The sequence below is a fragment of the Phaenicophaeus curvirostris genome, chromosome 2 (genome assembly GCF_032191515.1).
Source record: "Phaenicophaeus curvirostris isolate KB17595 chromosome 2, BPBGC_Pcur_1.0, whole genome shotgun sequence".
Classification (NCBI taxonomy): Eukaryota; Metazoa; Chordata; class Aves; order Cuculiformes; family Cuculidae; genus Phaenicophaeus; species Phaenicophaeus curvirostris.
The window spans coordinates 109978943-109992141 of NC_091393.1; the positions used below are offsets into that span (position 1 = coordinate 109978943).

The 13199-nt window shown below is 39.7% G+C and overlaps 1 protein-coding gene across 1 annotated transcript in view; it reads right to left on the reverse strand.

Moving 5' to 3' along the window:
• Window positions 1–245: 245 nt before the first annotated feature.
• PPP1R21 (protein phosphatase 1 regulatory subunit 21) overlaps window positions 246–13199 on the reverse strand; it is a 28977-nt gene continuing 16023 nt past the window's right edge. Inside the window, exons 11-22 of the mRNA XM_069850428.1 lie at window positions 13102–13190; window positions 12176–12312; window positions 11224–11316; window positions 9489–9616; window positions 8966–9118; window positions 8110–8202; window positions 7520–7750; window positions 6394–6429; window positions 5143–5259; window positions 4120–4218; window positions 3299–3427; window positions 246–1479 (exon numbers count right to left, since the gene is read on the reverse strand). Coding sequence (XP_069706529.1) covers window positions 1450–1479; window positions 3299–3427; window positions 4120–4218; window positions 5143–5259; window positions 6394–6429; window positions 7520–7750; window positions 8110–8202; window positions 8966–9118; window positions 9489–9616; window positions 11224–11316; window positions 12176–12312; window positions 13102–13190 — 1335 coding nt within the window. The 3' untranslated portion in view covers window positions 246–1449. The remainder of the gene's footprint in view (window positions 1480–3298; window positions 3428–4119; window positions 4219–5142; window positions 5260–6393; window positions 6430–7519; window positions 7751–8109; window positions 8203–8965; window positions 9119–9488; window positions 9617–11223; window positions 11317–12175; window positions 12313–13101; window positions 13191–13199) is intronic.

Below are 13199 nucleotides of genomic sequence, written 5' to 3' on the forward strand. Positions count from 1 at the left end.
TTCCAGAGTTGCGATCGCTGCAAACCAGATGCACGTATGCCTCTGAGCAGACAAGGTGAGAAATGCTGACATGGACTCGGTGGGCTTTGCAGGCCGCAGCATGAGGTACAGGAACACAGTTCTTCTCTCTGAGTCAGACTAAGAGTAACGAGGCCAGCTTAATGACTTCAGCTCACCTCACTGGGAAGAGCCATTAACACCTTACCACAATACTTCCCTGCACTGCCTGGGTACAATAGAATGAAAGGAAATGTCAGGCTGGGTCCATGTAGTTGATTTTATTATTACATACTGATAATACATATCAACACAGCTGTTACCAGATAAACCCCTATGGGACAAATGAGTGCTGTAATGCAAATTATGGAACAGAAGAGCTGTGTAAAGTGTGGAGCAGCACAGCATCTCATTAAAAAAATAATTACAAAAAAATCAATGCTGTGAAAACTTGTGGTATGGACTTCACTTAAAAAAATATTAGGAGAGTCCTAAAGTTCACAAACTTCCAAAACCACAGGAAAAGCCACGTGCATCCCCCCAGTGAATCCATCAGAACTTAATTCCATGAAGACTTTTTGCAAATTCAGTGTTTAAATTGTCTATATGATTTGTATTCTTTACTGTAAGAGCACAGTGAGCTGATCTATTCTAAACACACACATTGTTTCACTCTTTGGGGCAAAATTACAATCACAATTTCCTCTAGCTTTTAACAGCTATTTCAACCCATATATATATAGACACACACATACATATGTAAACAAAATCCCTAAGTAAGGGTTTAAAGCAATTTGATCAATGTATCCCAATCCAGCTATTTGTGCTCTTCTCTTCAAAACCCAAATTGCCACATACAAGCAGCAAAAGTTTCCATCATCATAATCTCAAATGAAATAACAATCCCATTTACCAGCGTGAACTTACAGAAATCATTGAAAGCCACAATTCCAATTAATTCTAAAGGGCTGGGAACAGGAATAATACATTCACAGTAACAGCTTCAATGGCCAAAAAAAGTCCCAGCACAAGTTTTTAGCTGTTTTTAACAAGTAAAGGAATGTACACGTGTTGACAATTGAACATATAACGCAAATGTAAACAACTACTGCACTGATCCAAACTTGTTAATGCATAATCATGTTTGAAAATATACAAAATCCAAAGTTATTAAATGAAATCAAAACCTGGGTTTAAAAAGTGCACAGTAAAAACTGAAGGTAATTACTATATAAATTATCCACAGAGTGTGTGTATCCTGGTTGAGAGCCAACATCAAGTTCTGGTTTATCTGTTACAAGTCCTAAATATTTAAGCCATTTACGGCATCAAATCAGTTTGTACTAGACCCAAAACAAGCTCTCCTTTCTGGAACAGGAACTGGACAATGAACCTTCACTCTCTGCATCCTGTGCAAACAGCAGCTTCCGAAGACAGTGGATCAGCTGTAAACTACCGGTTTTTGTTTTTCTTAGAATTTCCCTGCAACAAAAAAGTGAACAGACTAGATAATTCAGCTAAGACAATCCAGACACGTATAAAACCTGATGACTGATGACTACAACAAAGAAAGGAGTACAGTCAAACTGAAAATAAACAGTCCACAGGCTTTTAATAGTGGAAGCCCATAACTGCTTGCTCTGAAAATCCCTCAGTCTTTACAGGCAGAACAGAGGAAAGCACCAGGTATTTCAAACAAGCACAACACATGACTTCCATTGGAGCCTCTGGGAAAAACACGCTGGAGTTGTGTACCAAGACACTCAATTGTATTAACACCACTAATATTGCAAGGGCAGTGAAGGCAAGTCAAATCATAATTCACCCTGAAGTGATATTTCAAGTATAAACCTTATAGGATAATTGCCTCAGATTAAAGATCAATCCCCCTTCCTTGTCACTTTGTTCTAAAACATATTTAACTTTAATTTGGTCTATACAGAACATTCCTAGTTTAGAAAAGGACTGTCCTGCACCTAAGCAGCTCAGATTCGACTTGTAGCAATTCCACAAAGCCAGCATTTAGCTCCAAATAAACTTTACTGCAAGTCACTTGCTTCCTTAAGGTAATGCTTGTTTTTAATCCAGCCAACAACCCTGTCCAAGCAATAATGGCCTCCACTGCATCATTTTGATTCCAATGGAATCACCTTCTGTGTGTGGTAACGTCTGAAAATCCATGCCTACTGTGTGAAGCTCTGAACTCGCCTCTGAACTCTGATCTGTCTTCTTACAGAGAGAACACTGCTTCAAGGCTGAGAAGTCTGACAAGCAAAAAATTCCAGAACACACTTCAAAGAAACATGAAGTTCTATGGTCAGTGCATGGCCAAAAGCCCCCCTCTGAAAACAGAAGGGCCTACACACCAAAAAGTAATTTTAAGGATCACAATGCCAAATCAAAACACTCAGGCAGAAAAACAGTTCTGGACGTGGGGGAAGAGTCTTTGTATAAATATTAAAATCGCTGTCACTGGAACTTTTAATCAAAACACAGATTTGGGTTTTTTTAACCCTTCAGTGAAACCTGCTTCCATGCATTCCACAATTCAGGAGAATAACGCTAACTTATTAGTTTTACAGTGAGACTGGTGAAGGGTAGAAAGCCTTCACAGCATCTCTTTCTCCCAAGAACTGTCAGAATAAGAGATACCACAGTTTAAGCACCTATTGCTCAAAACAGTGGACTTCAATGTTTTTTATCATAAGCATTAGGACTAGTTAAAAACTTGTTTCTGGTAAATGGGACTCCTTCCTTGGAACAGAATTTAGGTGGTAAATGGACAGACTCCTTCCTTGGAAAATAATTTCAGCGTGCATTTTAAGTTCACATAAGAAACTAAGTGGCAGCTTTTTCATTCCCATTTGCGACAGACAAGGCAGAATAAGGGAATAAAACAAGAACAGGCTACACTGCGATGGAGAGGAGTGCAGGAAGGCCACCTCTACCAATAAGTGAATCATAAACATCTGCTGTCAGTAGCTGGATTTGCAAATAGTTCCATTTTCACCAGATACAAACACAAGAAGGTGCTGATCTGCCATCAGAGGGCACCCTTTCAGAGCCTGCCTTGAAGCAGTGAAATTGCGTGTTTGTTCTTTCCTACAAGTATGTTCTGCAAGAATTCTTTCTTCACTGAAATGTGCAAGACCAGGTTTGGAGTTTTCTTCCTAGCTGGCCAAGAATAAGAACTGTAGCTCGTGAATGGATTTGTTAAGGGGCAGTGCTGCAGGAACGTCAAACTCAACCATGAGACCTCCCAACCATAGCCAGTGCTGAACACCAGTGCTGGGCAACTCACCTTACTCGCCATCTTTAGCGTATCGATTTCTTCCCTTTGCTTCGTTAAGGTTTCGTTCATACTGCAGAGGTGGTCACTCATCATACTTAGCTGATCCTCGTAACTCCTCTTTGTTGTCATCAATTCATCCTAAAGGAAAAACAACCAGAAACCTCCGCTCAGCATTAGTGATGACTGGAAAAGCAGCCGACTTCTGCCCCCACTTAGGAAGCTGCACTTTTGATGCCAAATGCCTGCAATTAAGCTAAACCACTGAAAAATCAAGGATAGGAAGTCAACAGCTTTTTTACCTGAAGTCCCATGCATGGTCTGTTCCCCTTATTTTTGCTCCATTTCCTTTATAATTCCTCCCAGCGCAGTCTTTCATGTAAGCCATAAAAACTGTAACAGCTACGTTTTCTGCTTCCAGCCAAGAATTAAGTAAAATGTACAGAGACAGAACACAACCTGTACTAGGACTCAGGGCATACAAAGCTGAAGGAATCAGCAATCCCAGTGCAGTCCTAGAGCTACGAACTCTCTGCGATTAGGGGGAAAAGGTGGGATGGTGTGCATGGCTAGGACACAGTGATGAAGGGATACAGACACTTGAGGAAGGACAGGATAGGAAGGGACAAAGTAATGCTCATGTTCCTCCTCAACTTCAGACCTGGGATTTGAGGTGTATTATTTAAGTCTCTTCTCTACACGCCATTAAAGAGCTTTTACAATCAATTAACTAAGGACCCAGTAAAGGCATGACCACGCTCGATGGTCATACCAGCTTCCCCTTACACACAATCATGAAATTAATCTGTTACACCACATAACATTGGACTTGCCTGTAATCTGCTGATGTTTTGACTAGCTAGTTTCAACTCTTCTGCGAGTGATTCCTTGGACTTCTCTGCTAACGACAGCCTTTTAGCAAGTGCTCGACACTGCCAATGAGAACAGAAGGGGAGGAGAGAAAGAAGGGAAGTTAGTTCCAGAGTACCACCTTGTACCACCTCTAACTGATCACTTTGGATGTTCTGATCTTTCTGCAACTCTTACATGTCAAGAGACTTAGTTGGAGCTTGTGCACATTTTTAAATGCAAAGGTAATGAAGTAGTTAACATTAATTTTTTGTTTCATTTTACAGAATTACCATATCAACGATCTTCTAAATATCGAATTTTTTCACAGAATTACTAGGAAATACAACTAAAAGGCAACACAAACTATTCGCTTCAAACAATACTCAAATATGACAGAAAAGTGGCTCCTCCATACTGTTAAAAAGATTTAAAAGGATTTGCTCTGCCAACCTGGAGCTTTGGTAAATTCCACATCAGTTAATTACAAAGCCCCAAATGGCCACTACCTTCAAGAAAAATTACCTCATGATTTCAAATAAAAACAGAGGCTCACAAATGTTTTGCTTTGTTATAGAGATACAATGAATTGCTTTGTTAACTCTTGAAGCTAAGTATAACTTGTGCCTGAGAACCAATCTCTCAGAGGAGAGCTTTTTTCATCACTTTGCGATACACTCAGGTATTTTAGAATGACATCAGCACCACTGTCAGATGAAGTCAAAGCTAGCACGGTAACTAAAGCTTATATGAAAAAAAACTATATATGATAGACATTGTACTTAATACACCTGATACAAGGCCACTAAAGAATTTATTTAAAACTCAATCTTCCTACAGTATCCATTTCCATGTATACACAACTGCAGCAAAAGAACATATTCCAGGAACAGATTTTTGTGAAACACTGTGTTCCATATTTTTAAGCTCGCTGTCACAACCCCTGTCTGTGGAAATTTCACAAAGAGATTTTATATTTTCAGCATTGACACTGCCCACATGCTCACCTCGGCATGGAAGTGCACCGACTTGCTGTCAGCAAGCTGCAGGTGAGACGTAAGTTCTGCAATCCTTGCCATGTAATGGGTTTTGATCAGGTCTTCACGAGACTCAACATCTGGAACCTGGCAAAGCAAACATTTAAGCGGACAGGTATTTGTGTTATTAGACTGAACACTTGCCTCATGACATCATCCTCTATCCTGGCTTCTCCTCTTCCCTCCTGAGACCTGACTGCTCTCCACAAAAGGCACTAAGGTCCCAAACACAACAAATTACTGCAACGTCACTGGTGGTGACTCACTGTCGGAATTCCTGAAAGGGCAAAGAACTGTCTCAAGATGTAAGAAGTCAGCTTGATTTAACACATCAAATCCCTGATGGAGATGAAAATCTGCAGAAATGGACTGCCTTCACCTACATAAAATCCTATTGACTTCGCAACGAGGAAGAATTCCCTCACATAACTACATTTCAGAAGCTCACAACAGCCAGAACTATTTCCATTGCACGTTCCAGAAGTTTGTTTAGACATCTGAACTCAGAAACCCCAAAACAGCACTCACTGGTTCACTCTAAGTTAGAGGAACCCACCAGAAGCAGCTTGCACAGGACTGGTCAGTACCTTCAAGCTCAGTGCTACACAGTAGTTATTAACTCACTTCTGTTAGGTTGGCTCCCACCCCCTGTTTAATCAATCAGACCTTCAGAAGGAAAGGGGAAGTAAACTAAAATACACACCAGTTCCCTGCAGTGTCAAAAAAGGAAAAGCCCTGACTTTTACTCTCCTGAGCTCCTGCTGGGGCAAGTGTTACAATACAGTGGTGCTAAATAGTTTACACTTAGTCTGACAGCGTGTTCCAAGTTTCCTTCAGTTTGGGATATCCTGTACTTAAACGTTAAACACTGGACACCACAGTCAGTGACTTCTTTGCAGCTTGAGCCCTTCCTGAGGAGTTAAAGACTGAGGCTTGGAACGCAGCTGGGGTTACAGAAATACAGACAGACCAAGGCCTTCCTCAAATTACAGACTGTAAAGCTGCTTACATGAACAAAAGATAACAGTTCACTAAGTAGAAAGAGACAAATAAGAAACTTGTGCATTTCTTTGAACTTAAACATACAGTGCACAGACACCATGGGTGGCTCATTCCATTACCCTACAGTGCTCTTGGTAATTAGACCTTTAGAATAAGTTTAACAGAATCAGAACTGAAGTTTTTACCAGATGTGCTTTGACAATGTTTAAAGCATATTACCTTTTCATTATCAGTAGTCACAGTCAACATTCCAATCTAGAACAAGGAAGAAAACACACTTAAGTGAGAACTGGAAAAAACAGATACCAGAGCTGCGAGTCAGCTCTGCTTCCACCATAGAAGGACTTCAATTTGAAAAATAAATCTTGCAACAGTTAAAACTAACCCCAAATTTAAGTATTTTCACCTGTAACATAAGCAAGGGTAATAATACACATGAATGCTTTGTACAGAACTAAAGTTGACACCAACTCTCCAAACATGAAATATCCTTCACCTTACAATGCACACAGAGAAAAACCCATGAAAGCAACAAGATGCAACTGCTTAATTACAAAAAGCTAATTCAGAGGTCTATTAGTGCATTGAAATACCACTTCCTGTGTCCAAGAGAAAGGAAACCCATCCTGGATTTCCCGAGTGCCTTCTGAACTCCTTTCCTTTCAGTGTGCTTAGCGCTTACGTTAACAGTTCAGGTGAGAAGCACTGACAGAATTCTGGCAGGGGGTAGCGTGTGAATAACTCGTTTCATGGAAGAATGTCTTCAGGGAGGGTCAAGAGTTTTTTTCCCCGAGTTCAACAACACTGGAGATTCAGGCTTATGAGAACTTTTGATACAATGCGTTGACTTGTGAGTTATATTAAACATTGTGGCTAGAAAAAGCCATTCTCAAACTCCTAACAGATGAAATACAAGACCAAGAATGTAAGATCCAAGTTTACTTCAAAATTGCAGATTTCAAAACAATCCACAAAGTATTTTTATCCTGGAGCAGGAAAGCGGGGAGGAAAAACAAAAAGAAAAGGAAGAATTCTCTTGAGAGCTGAGCTAAGTAGATTATTTCTCTCTCACAGCTGCCATCCCTGTTAATACCACTTGGGAAGTGGTAATTCAGAGGAAAGGCCAGCCTCTTAAATACTGGCAATAAACAGTCAAGACATTTACCCACCACAGAAGAGCAAGGACAGAATGCTTGCTGTTAGTAAGCGGCTCTGCCAATGCAAGCAGCCCGAGTGTGAATGCTTTTCACCACAAAGAACTCTCATTATCAGCGCTCCACTGATCAAACACTGCTGCTGCTACAGAAAGTGGATCCTTCTTTATTGAGGGGAAAAGGTCACTCACCAGACTAGTACTTTTCATGGGTTCCCTCAGACTTCTTTCTGCATTTTCCTTTCGTTCAGCTGCATTTGGCAAGGCAGAATGCTCTTGTATATTCTCAGTTAAATGGCCACTAAGAGAGTTCTTCAGTCTTTGGTTTTCTTTCTCCAGCTTTATTTTAGCCAGCTGGGCCTCCAACATCCAGTGCTCTTTTTCTTGTTCAAGTTTTGCAATTTTCTCCAAACTCTGCTGGACCTTCAGGAGGGAAAGTTTACAGTCCAGTTTATGGAACACAGAGGGGAAAAAGTCACACAGAGGAACTGTTTGAAGACAGCATTGTTTTAGACCTTTACATCAGTGAGCTAATGAATAATGCAGCAGCTACACAAGTACTGATTCAAGATGTATGCTTCACTGTGGTCCCGTCCTTCCTCACAAAGACAGGAGAACACACTTGACGAGTTGAAGAATCAGCTACGGAACAGTACACATCATATTACTCCACACATTTCTATGGAAACTCATCGCATTCCTACTATTCAATAATATTTGATAACACTTTACCTTTAAAAAATACACTGTTATGGATGCTAGTTAAATTTATACCACAATACCTGTTGTGCGAGACCCTCTCGACTTTCTGTGGAACTCAGAAGAACTCTGCGGTTGGCCAGAGCCTCTTCATAAGGCACTGAATCTGCACAAGGCTGCGAGAGGATAAAAGATACCTCAAAATATGTTTTACAGTTGAGCAGAATACATATTCTACATTTATCTACTTATTGCCCTCCTTACTTTAATAAACGGAAGAAAAACATCTCCCAAACATTAATCAGCCAGTAAAACTATGGTCTGACCTCACAATAACAACGTGCCAAAATGCAGACCTGATTAAAAAGTACTCAGAAAACTCCAGGTGTTACTTAATGATCAAATGCATCCTAAGGTCCACACTATACACATTGCAGAAAAGTGATTTAGTCATCACTGTTAAGCACACCATGACCTAATTGTTCATTTTAATGGACACAACAGGGAGATCTGGCAGCATTCAACCCTTTGGTTCAGCACATTTTCTCCAGATCTCCTTTTCAGTTGCTTTTCTTTTTCTGTTGCTTTCCACTGTCTTCCAGCGGATGCAAGGATAAGAATGATGCAATTCACTCTGTATTCCTGGTGAGTATGGGAGGAAATTTAAACAAGCAGCTGCCCGCTTCTCCCTGGAGTCTTGGCACAGCAATAATTAGTGGGACTGGGTAATGGCAGCACTGGCACATACCCTTAGTTGTGAGGTCAACTATGCTTGGTAGCATTATGGCTCTAAGGGTTCTGTTTCCTCAGCCAAAGATTCACATTTGGAGAACCTCATCTATTCCAAACACTGCAAATCCTTAGTTTGTATTCTGTTTGGCATGACCAGCTCCCCACAGAACTGTGCTTTCTCCCCACAAGTGTGCTAGCTGAACAAACCTTCCTCAAAGACTTCATGTAGGCAACTGCCTTCTTCTTGTACTGCAGCATACACTCAGCTGAAAGAGGGCTGATGAATTCTGCTTCTCCTTTAGAGCCGTAGCTCAACGAAGTAGTGAAGTGATCCAAGTTGTTGCTAAAGAATGAGGCAATCTGTACACATCAAGAAAAGTCACTTAATGAATTAAGTTGACCAGAAGGATTTATCAGAGCAATTAGTCTTTTAAGAGACAGACAAGGATTTAGTGAAACTGGACATCACAAGAAGAAATTCAAACAAGCCTTAGGCTCCCCCCCATAACTCAGACCTGACTGACACCAAGCACCTTCTTCACACTATTTAATTTTATCACCCATTCAGCTGTTTTTATCTCGTAGACTGAAAATACCTTAGAATAAACCTGATACCAGAGGTTATTAATATCAGAGGCACACCTAGAATTTCCAAATCATCCAACAAAGATTTAAAAAAAGAAATAAAATCCTGTCCTGTCAAGGGTGTTGAAACAGAAGTATCCATTACCTTGCCTGCTCCATTTGTTAAAGCCACGAGAGAGGATAAAATACAGTCATTTGTAGTTATGAGTTTCTGCGTGGCAGTTGGAAGGTCTTGTTCTAAAGTAGATTTCTGGCTGTAATGCTTGGAAATGTCTTGGGAAAGAAAAAACACATTTATGTCAAATTATGGGGTTTGTCTATTTAAACAATCATGTTCATATTCAGGTTATCGCTTCGGGCTTGAAACACTTTTCCCCCTCTTTAAGTTATAATATTAGTTTACTCTGGACACTCTTGGTTCTTCAGTGTACTGTCTTAGACAGCTGTGTGGGATCGTAAGGAATAGACATCATGCCTGTTACACACATCAGAATAAAGGTGTATATTTCAGTACACTCTGTATCCCGAAAAACACAGGTGTATAGTGGATCCAAGCTCACACTGAACTGATGTTTCATTGCACAAGTATACGTTTGCATCAGAACATTAAAGGTAGAATTCTTAGTCATGTTCAATATCCAAGTCTTAATCTTCCAGGACTTACAAACTTCTTTAATTCTGCCACAGTAAACCTAAAAGATTCCAGAAATTTAGAATGCAGCTTCCTGTATCCTAAAATTCTTGCAAGCATAACTAACAGAACTGTCTACAGAATGGAGATATCCCAGGCCATTACCATGAGATGTTATAATCCAAGCCAAGCTTAAGCAGTTGGAAACTGGTTTGCATTGGGAACAAGGCACAATAGCAGTGACAAAGGAAGCGCTCTGGTGTATGGAGTGAGAGGTGTTCAGCACAACATTTCCGTTGCCAGCTAACAAATTCTACTGACAGTTTTCTTCAGTACTTGGCTTCTATATTCTTTATTCCTTTTGATACGAGTGTAAGTTGGGTTGGTTTTACATTATTGCAAAGTATCTTCTACTCCTTAGTAGAGTGAATATAAACTTTTCTGTGCTACAAAACTCTTGACTCAGTGTCTCGTTTTGTTCGTGGCAAATTCTCTAATAGTATTGTATTTTTTCAAACAGGAACACTGCAAAACGGGGCAGCGCTACTGACATTATTGCTAAAAGACTAGAAGAAACAAAGAAATTACTTAAATCATAAAAGCCCGGTGTTTAAATAGCTGACTCTGAAGTGGATTATTTTCTTCTTGGGAGCAGCTACACAGTACTGAAATTCTAGGATATACAGAAACATCAGTTTTAAAACTCCAAGTTTTAATCCAACATCACTTCACTGAAAACATAACATATCCCTATCCTCCCAACAAAAGGAAGGTAAGCCATTTCCAAGGAGAAAGGTCAGTTTCAAAAGGAAATCAGTTGTCTTGGTAAGTTTTGGTTATATACTAACATTAAAAACAGTAATCAACCTAAAAACTGTAAGGAAAAACTTTGAAGGCAGATATTCAGTCAATAGTACAGAAGCAGAGGAAAATGTTTAATGGCATTCTATTCCATATGCTGCTCCACCAGACCAATGAAGTTCCATAACTTAAGCAATGTCACTTGAGAAGATCTAGATTGCTAGAATTCAATACTCCAGCACCTTAGAACAAAGCTAACAGCATGGAAAAATACGCATGCACGTCTAAAACAAGTAAGTAGCAGGTTTAGTTTACCTGAATTTGTAAAGGTAAAACAATCCATATTTATCAGGTATTACAAATTTAACATTGTTAGAGAGAGTGCACGTGTGTGATGTTGAACAGAAAAAAGCAGAGCTGAAACACACCGCTATTCCTGTCCTCCCACCTTTTAAAATGTCATGAAATCCATGAAGACTGGTAGCAATGTTTGTAAACACCAAGTTGTAATTTGTCCTAAGAAGTCCTTTGGGTTTTGTACCTGAAAGTACAACGTAGAAAATGAATGAAAAGCATTAGCTTCAAAAAATCTGATTCCCACATTATTAAAAATTATTGCATGGCATATGATCATTAGAACTAAATAATAATTTACTTAAATTTCCCCTTCCTTCAATATTGGAGATATAGATAGATATGGATAGATATATAGATATATACGTACAAACACACCACACCTCCCTAATTTTTCCAGAGTTGGCAGGTAAAAGACTTTCAAGTTTCCTAAATTTAATTCAGATTTTACAAATATCAGCACTTTTGGTCTCAAAAAGCAGTTCTGCATGCAGAAAGCTTTACACGCTCACTGTTGTAGCAAGTACCATTTGGGCCCTTCTAAAGAGAAAAGACTGAAATAACCTGACACTACACAATAACCATTTCCTCTATTATTTACATCACGCATTTGCATAAAGTATAACAGAACAGGGGGAGCAGGAAGTGCTAATGAGTAATAAAAGGTAGTTTATTAACAACTTCATAATTAAGAGATGACTAAGGATGTACCATCAACCCTGCTAGAAGAATCTACAGCCATTTATCTCCTCTGTTGTTAACTGTGATTACATAAAATACAGCACATGCAACTGCTTGGTAACTGCCATGCTGGTACCATGCCTGTGTCTATCCAGCAGCAAGAGTGCAGAGCATTAAGGAAACACTATGCAGCACACTCAGTCCCACAGCCAGGATCAGAAAGGGGCCAAAAGGACAGAGCACACAGGAAAACGTGCTTGCCCCATGGTTTAGACTCCACCTAAAAAGCAGCTTAAACCTCCTCTGTCACAGAACTGGGATGTTTCATCTGTGGTGGGGTTTGGAGGAGGCATTTTGGCACTTACTTGGTAGCGCAAGCAGACTAACATAGGTGTGTAGCTTCTCAAAGACTGCGGTCAACCTTTTCATGTCTCTGTGCAGCTCCATATTTCTAGCTCTCAAAGCAGCTGTGCAAAGAGAAGACTCACACTCTTCTTCCAAACTAGGAACACATGAATTATGTTTTTAAAAAGTGAGCAATTATCTTAAAGAATTAGTGTTCTCCACATCCCCAGTCCAAAGCAGCAATAGACAAGACTAACTCAGCGATACACGAAAATTACTGTGTGTATGGGGTGTCCCCACTCTTTGGGGCTTCAGTCACAAGCCAGGAATGATTTACACTCACAGCAAGGAACTGATTGCATTGGTTTAAAGACTTTTTCCTCTACTACATTTAATTTAACTTTTGCTTCTTAAAGTGCAGAAGGACATGCACAAAGAAGGCATAAAACAAGCTTTTTCTTCTTACTTAATCCAAAATCTGTAAATAGTTCTTTGCACTATTAATTCACCTCCCTTTGATCCACTTGGGAACAAAGATTTTCCCTGCAGAAGGGATCTGCAGCTAGCCAAGTTTTATGGCACTGCTGTTTACTGCATGATAAATGATCTTCAGACAGGCTCAAGAATTTAACTGTTCCAGTGTATCACACTTGAATCAGATCAATGCTATTGAATAACATTAAGAAATACTAAATATCTGCATGTTTTCATTAAAGCCTCATGAATAGGAGGGGGAAGCTTTAAAATGCATATTTTTAGTTCTAATGTCCAGCTGAAAAACCCACACATAACCTAAAAACTCAAAAAAACAGCAGGCAAACAAAAAAGTTCAGCCTTTTAAGACAGAGAGCTTTAAGGGCTGACTTAATATTTGAGTTGCTGATGTTGATGCTGTTGCATGCCCGAGACAGAGCGCCTTTAATTTAATCTATCGAATCACAAGTACCTTTTTAACTGATAAGGAAGAATCTTTCTTAAAAAGCCTAAGTAGGAAGCTAAATGTTCTGAGAAGGCTTTCAATTTCACGGCTGTTTCCTGGAAGGA